This window comes from Sinocyclocheilus grahami, unplaced genomic scaffold, assembly GCF_001515645.1.
Source record: "Sinocyclocheilus grahami isolate Dianchi unplaced genomic scaffold, SAMN03320097.WGS_v1.1 scaffold1622.1, whole genome shotgun sequence".
Taxonomy (NCBI): domain Eukaryota; kingdom Metazoa; phylum Chordata; class Actinopteri; order Cypriniformes; family Cyprinidae; genus Sinocyclocheilus; species Sinocyclocheilus grahami.
The window spans coordinates 169,150-177,373 of record NW_015506801.1 but is presented as its reverse complement, the minus strand read 5'-3'; the positions used below and the strand labels follow the sequence as shown (position 1 = coordinate 177,373).

The 8,224-nt window shown below is 36.5% G+C and overlaps 1 protein-coding gene across 1 annotated transcript in view; it reads left to right on the top strand.

Annotated features, from left to right (window-relative positions):
- The window catches only part of LOC107571621 (ras/Rap GTPase-activating protein SynGAP-like), a gene marked incomplete at its 5' end in the record, with an annotated part of 86,500 nt that overhangs the window by 64,646 nt on the left and 13,630 nt on the right, over positions 1 to 8,224 (top strand). The window contains 4 exons of the mRNA XM_016257954.1: positions 1,716 to 1,897; positions 2,049 to 2,250; positions 3,384 to 3,905; positions 3,982 to 3,993. Of these exons, the coding sequence (XP_016113440.1) occupies positions 1,716 to 1,897; positions 2,049 to 2,250; positions 3,384 to 3,905; positions 3,982 to 3,993 (918 nt within the window). The remainder of the gene's footprint in view (positions 1 to 1,715; positions 1,898 to 2,048; positions 2,251 to 3,383; positions 3,906 to 3,981; positions 3,994 to 8,224) is intronic.

The following is an 8,224-nucleotide window of genomic DNA, read 5'->3' as shown; positions in this document are numbered from 1 at the left end:
GCGCGTGGGTGCGTGTGTGTGTGTGTCTGTGTGTGCGTGTGTGTCTGTCTTTGTGTGTGTGTATATCTCTGTGTGTGTGTGTGTGTGCGCGCGTGTGCGTGCGTGTGTGTGTCTCTGTGTGCGTGTGTGTCTGTCTTTGTGTGTGTGTATATCTCTGTGTGTGTGTGTGTGTGTGCGCGCGTGTGCGTGCGTGTGTGTGTCTCTGTGTGCGTGTGTGTCTGTCTTTGTGTGTGTGTATATCTCTGTGTGTGTGTGTGTGCGCGTGTGCGTGTGTTTGTGTGTGACTCTGTGTATGTGTGTGTGTAGCTCTATAGACATCTCGCGTCTGCCGTCTCCCACGTCTGGTCTCTCCGGCAGCGGCGTTTTCTCTCACCCTGGAATCGCTGCGTTCTCCGAGCGAGATCTCCGTGGAAACAAAGACGTCTTCTACGTGACCCGCCCACCTCTCGCACGCTCAAGCCCCGCCTACTGCACGAGCAGCTCTGACATCACCGAACCAGACCCCAAGGTGCACACACACACACACATACCCACACACACACACACGCACACACAGACAGACACACACACACACACACTCACACATGCACGCACACACTCACACAAACAGAGACACACTCAAACACACACACGCTCACACGCACACACACAGACAGAGACACACACAAATATATAAATATTACAATTTAAATATTAATATTAATGGATATTTATAATACATATACATATGTATTCTAAGTGTTGAAATATTTATAATAAATATTGTTAGTAGTAATGTTGTAATTTAATTATTAGTAATACTAATTTTAATACTATTATTATTATTATTAAAAATATCAATGTATGTATGTGTTAATATGTATGTATATGTTGTAAGTATAAGTATGTATGTATAAGTTGTATAATAAATATTCTTATTAATGGATATTTATTATGCATATAATGTAGAATAAATATTTATTTTAATGAATAAGTATTATAAGCATTGTAATATTTATAATAAATATCATTAATAATATTATAATGATTAGTAATACAAATTTTAATATTATTATAAATGTATTAAATATCTCAGTTTGAATGTGTATAATAAGTAAAATAAATATTCATGTTAATGGATATTTACTATGTCCATTACAATAATGAAGTTCTTAGCAATGCATATTACTAATCAAACATTAAGTTTTGATATATTTACGGTAGGACATTTACTAAATATCTTCATGGAACATGATCTTTACTTAATATCCTAATGATTTTTGTCATAAAAGAGAAATGTATAATTGTGACCCATACAATGTATTGTTGGCTATTGCTGCAAATATCCCCCAGCGACTTAACACTGCTTTTGTGCTGCAGGCTCACATTTTAGCTCAGCATTGCCGTCTAATCAGCCAATATTGTCTTAAATAGCCTGCATAGCACTTCATCTTTTATAACATGGGATTTTGACCAAATAATACTCAATCTTGATTTTTGTAAAATGTTGCAACGATGTTAAAAATGTTTTATTTTAGTTTTTTGTGAAAAATTACAGTTTTGGACATATAAGATAATAAAAAATAATTTAGTAACTACAAAAGAGCTAAAATATCTTTCCCCGATCCGCGCAATTTTTTCACCTTTTTTCCCGCTTACACTGGTATGGCTGCGCCGTTCGTCTTAACGCCTGTGTGTGTGAGTCTCGGAGCGCTCAAGTGTTTGCGTTTCTTCAGGACGCCATCCTGAAGCTGGGGCCGTTGCCGCGGTTACTGAATGACATCAGCGTGGCGCTGAGGAACCCACAGCTGCACCGTCAGGCGAGTCACCAGCCGCCCGAACGCCACCTGACCCGGCCCACCTTCAGCCGCCTCGCCACCAACGACTTCCAGAGCCTCATGATGAGAGACCTCAACAGGTGACTGACTGACTGTCGCTCGCTCTGAAGCACAGTACAGTAACGGCAAAGTGCCATGGTCTTACTGGGATGGAGGTTTATATTCTATAGAGACATGTTCGCTAGGATTTATCAGACTGATGTGTGTGTGTGTGTGTGTGTGTGTGTGTAGCTCCATAGATATCTCTCGTCTGCCGTCTCCAACAGCCGGTCTCTCCAGCAGCGGCATTCTCTCTCACCCTGGAATGGCTGCGTTCTCCGAGCGAGATCTCCGTGGAAACAAAGACGTCTTCTACGTGACCCGCCCACCTCTCGCACGCTCAAGCCCCGCCTACTGCACGAGCAGCTCTGACATCACCGAACCAGACCCCAAGGTGCACACACACACACACATACCCACACACACACACACGCACACACAGACAGACACACACACACACACACTCACACATGCACGCACACACTCACACAAACAGAGACACACTCAAACACACACACGCTCACACGCACACACACAGACAGAGACACACACAAATATATAAATATTACAATTTAAATATTAATATTAATGGATATTTATAATACATATACATATGTATTCTAAGTGTTGAAATATTTATAATAAATATTGTTAGTAGTAATGTTGTAATTTAATTATTAGTAATACTAATTTTAATACTATTATTATTATTATTAAAAATATCAATGTATGTATGTATATGTAAGTTGTATAATAAATATTCTTATTAATGGATATTTATTATGCATATAATGTAGAATAAATATTTATTTTAATGAATAAGTATTATAAGCATTGTAATATTTATAATAAATATCATTAATAATATTATAATGATTAGTAATACAAATTTTAATATTATTATAAATGTATTAAATATCTCAGTTTGAATGTGTATAATAAGTAAAATAAATATTCATGTTAATGGATATTTACTATGTCCATTACAATAATGTGTAATGTTCATTTTAATGAATATGTGTTATAATTACTGTAATATTAATATTATAATGATTATTTTTATTAATTACTTGTGCTGTCAAACAGTTAACCTCTATTAATCGCATCCAAAATAAAAGTTTTTGTTTACAAACTATATGTGTGTGTGCTGTGTATATTTATTATGTATATATAAATACACACACATGCATGTGTATATATTTAAGATAAATGTGTAACATTTATATATTAAACATTTATCTATAATACAAATTCTATGAATATAAATATATACATGTAAATATTTTCAAAATATATACTGTATGTGTGTGTATTTATATATACATAACTATGTAAACAAAAACTTTTATTTTAAATGCGATTAATCGTTTGACAGCACTATTAATTACAATTTACAAATTTTCATTATAAATGTAACATTTATTATAAAGATTGCATAATAGCATATTAATGTTGTGTGCTCGACTCCTGGAGACTGATGCTGGCGTGTGGTTCTCCAATGTTCTGGTGGTGTGCGTCTCTCGTCAGGTTCTCAGTGTGAATAAGAGTGTTTCTATGATGGACCTGCAGGACTCTCGCATCAACAGCGTGTCCAACCTGCACTCGGTGAACGACCTGCTGAACTCGTCCCAGGGGTCTCTCGCCGGGGCCCCTCTCAGGGTCGGAGGGCGTGTCTCGGGCGGCTCCAACGTGTCGGGCGGTTTGCGTCTGAGTCACTCGGGCGGCCTGGCCACGGACTCGCTGTCTCAGGCGGCTGCCATGCAGGTGCCTCTGTCCTTCCAGAACCCTCTGTTCCACCTGGCGTCCGACGGGCCGCAGTACCACACCCCCCCGCCGCCGCTGCTGCTGCCGCCCGAGCCGGAGAACGGACACGTGCCGTCCTTCGCTCACAGCGGCTTCTCCCGCAGCGAGGATCTGTCGGCCCTGCGCTCACAGAACAGCCTGGTGCAGCCCAACATCGTGCACTCGCACAGCTACAGCGACGACTTCACGCGCCACAACCAGGCCGACTACGCCCGCAGACAGCTCTCGCTGCAGGTGCAGGTGATCTGACCCACTCGCACTTCACCCCATCACAGGCGATTCATTGCTAATGCTTTTATCACGGTGTCCAAATCCCTGGTAGCTCTTCGGGCAGGTACTCTTCAGATTTTGGTAGCCCGAAAATTTATTTAACTAGCCCAAATAAAAAAAAATACCTTTTTTTTTAATATAGAAAATCAGATAGGAGTTTAAATGTCAATCAAAAATATTTTCAATACACAAATATCAACAAATATGAAGGAAGGAATTGTATTTCACTATTTACAGGGTATCTGCAGAATTTTTTTTAATTAATATAAGGCGATTTATGACCCATTTTAAGAGCTGCACAAGTAAAATGAACACCGTATGAGTGGGGTTGGACAATGTCTGTGGTAACATACAGTATTGAGCCATGAAATTACATGATTTACAGTTCAGATACAGGGTTTCACAAAAATCTTATACAACAGCATTTCAGTCTTTAGACCATTTTTATGAAAAGGGATAAATCAAGCATATAAATTGTTAATTTAAATCATATAAATATTACTGTCTTAATTGTTTAGATTTTTAGAAGGCACATTAACTTCTTTCTCATTTACAACACTATGTGTTTGCTGCTTAAAAACATGAGTTGATATTTGCATTGATCTGACCATAAACGCAAAGAAAGGCTTGTTGGAAATGCATATTCATTCTCTGCCACGAGGTAGCGCTTTAGGAGCTGAAATATAGCGGTTTCCCCAGTAACTGCTGCACACAAAGCAGCTCCGCGCTCATAAACGCTGCTTTAGCAGGAATTATAGATCAAATGAAATTAAAATACCCATGACACGTTTCTGAGGACAGTCGGTTGCCTTCAGATACATTCAAATAAAGACACCCGCACCGCGTTTTAACGCGAAACGTGCAGCGCTCACATTTATTCAATGACATCATTGCCTTTTGAAGTTTAATCCAGCCGTTTCGCGACTCTCGTCTTTCCGTCCCCAACTGTAAGACCTCTTGAAATTATAATTAAGACATCTCTTACACCATTTAACGTATTTAAAACTTTTTATGGCCTTAAGTTTGATACAACTCACTTTAGGAGTGTTTAAGGACCCGCGGGAGATCTGTATTTAAGGTAGCCCGACTGGAAAGCACAATAGCCCCGGGACGTCGGGCTAGAGATTTTGCGAGCCCTGGGTATTATAATTGCAAAAAAGTGTTGTCATAATACAGTATAACAGGTTTAATAACTTCGTTCTTCTAACAAATATTACTGAACATTTAAGTACAATAAAGCAATACACGGAAAAGTATAAAGTTACACATTTTACACAGATTAAAGTGCTAAAGAATGATGAAGACCAATAGGTATCTCTTTACAATAAGATCTCATTAGTTAATCTTAGTTAATGCATGAGCTATAGCTACATTTGCTACAGAAGTTATTAATCTTTGTTCAAAAATACAACTGTTAGTTCATTAAATAACACAGTTGCAACATTTGATTTTAACAACAACGTGTTATTAAGTATTGGAATTGCCTGAGATTAATGAATGTTTTGAAGAATTTTTCATTGACAGTTTATGGTAACTAATGAAGCCCTAATGTAAAGTGTGACCAAACAAATGAAAAAACAAAGCATTCTGCTGCAGCTGAATAACACGAGCAAAAATCAGCAGCCTACTAGATAATCTTTTGCTCATGCTTTTAACAAAAACACCACAGCAAAAACAACTAGACTAATACAAATGTCAAATATTAAAGTGTTAAAGACAAGTATTAAATAGGTAAAAAAAAACAAATTAATTAGCAATATCATAAATAAATACAACTGAACCAAATTTCAGGTACAGAAACTGTAATTAAAAGTTAAAAAACACTGCATGGTTTTCTTTTCATAAATAAAATATAGATTAAAGTTATTAAAGATATTCAGTCAATATGAGTGAATGATTTTCTTTTGTTCTCTGATTATGACAAGCAGCGCATATTTATTAGGCTGCTGTCTCTTTAACACCGAACGCACGCAGATCTACAAATACTTGTTACACAAGCCTTTTCTTTCTCATCTGTTTACGTTCACTTAAGATAAAAACGTCTGTGTTTATGATGATAAACTGATGTAGTTTTCTGCATACTGGTCAATAAATATGAAAGAAGTCAGTTCCAGCTCGGAACAACCTTTTCGTAAAGTGTGACCAAACAAATGAAAAAACAAAGCATTCTGCTGCAGCTGAATAACACGAGCAAAAATCAGCAGCCTACTAGATAATCTTTTGCTCATGCTTTTAACAAAAACACCACAGCAAAAACAACTAGACTAATACAAATGTCAAATATTAAAGTGTTAAAGACAAGTATTAAATAGGTAAAAAAAACAAATTAATTAGCAATATCATCAATAAATACAACTGAACCAAATTTCAGGTACAGAAACTGTAATTAAAAGTTAAAAAACACTGCATGGTTTTCTTTTCATAAATAAAATATAGATTAAAGTTATTAAAGATATTCAGTCAATATGAGTGAATGATTTTCTTTTGTTCTCTGATTATGACAAGCAGCGCATATTTATTAGGCTGCTGTCTCTTTAACACCGAACGCACGCAGATCTACAAATACTTGTTACACAAGCCTTTTCTTTCTCATCTGTTTACGTTCACTTAAGATAAAAACGTCTGTGTTTATGATGATAAACTGATGTAGTTTTCTGCATACTGGTCAATAAATATGAAAGAAGTCAGTTCCAGCTCGGAACAACCTTTTCTGCAGTGGAAACGCATGGAACAGTTCGGCTCTTTCAAGCTTTGTAATGGCATGGGTGGGTGTTTTTGTTCAACAGTCCAAAAGTAGTCAAATAAGGCGCATCCATCCATATTAAAACATGCCTCACACGGCTCCAGGGGGAGAATAAAGGCCTCCTCTAGTGAATCCATGTGTTTTTGTAAAAAATATATCTATAGAGAGTGAATTCTACATTAGAATACCTTCAAAATGATATATGACTTGTAGGAATCTGACAAAAAATGACTTGAGCTACAGCAGTTTGAAAACAATAGAGTCAGCAGAGTTGATTTCGAGTTTTTCTGAAGATTCCAAAGAAAAATCACAGAGCATCGTTGCATATTCTCCTCCAATTCTTTTCTTAATATAATTACTATATGTGACCCTGGAGCACAAAACCAGTCAGAAGGGTCCATTTGTAATTGAGGTGCATACATCAAAGCTAAATAAATAATATTTCCATTGGTGTATGGTTTGTTAGGATAGGACAATATTTGAAAATCTGGAATCTGAGGGTGCAAAAAAATCTAAATATTGAGAAAATCATCTTTAAAGTTGTTCAAATGAAGTTCTTAGCAATGCATATTACTAATCAAACATTAAGTTTTGATCTAAATCTACAAAATATCTTCAAGGAACATGATCTTTACTTAATATCCTAATGATTTTTGGCATAAAAGAGAAATGTATAATTGTGACCCATACAATGTATTGTTGGCTATTGCTACAAATATCCCCCAGCGACTCAACACTGCTTTTGTGCTCCAGGCTCACATATTATTAATTAGGGCTGGGTTTTGACACAAATTTCACGATTCGATTTGATTCAGTATGGATTATTTTAGTCAGTTGGTACTACATTACTATAATATTGAAGTTTAAAATTGACTGATTTGTTAAAATTACACTTAATTAAGTTTTTAAAATAATAAAGTTACAATTACATAATAATATTTCTACTTCAATTAGTTTTTTTTATATATATATATATATATATATAAAAAAAACTAATTGAAGTAGAAATATTATTATGTAATTGTAACTTTATTATTTTAAAAACTTAATTAAGTGTAATTTTAACAAATCAGTCAATTTTAAACTTCAATATTATAGTAATGTAGTACCAACTGACTAAAATAATCCATACTGAATCAAATCGAATCGTGAAATTTGTGTCAAAACCCAGCCCTAATTAATAATATGTGAGCCTGGAGCACCTCACACTCACTCTCTCACACACACACATACACTCTCACACACACACACACACTCACACATGCACTCTCACACACACACATGCACTCTCACACATACACTCACACTCTCTCACACACATACACTCGCACACACACTCTCGCACACACATGAACTCTCACACTCTCTCACACACATACATACACTCACTTTCTCACACACACACTCACACATGCACACACACTCTCACTCTCTCACACACACACATACACTCTCACACATACACACACACACACACACACACACTCTCTCACACACACACACAGACTCACACACACACTCTCTCTCTCTCACACACACACACACACACTCT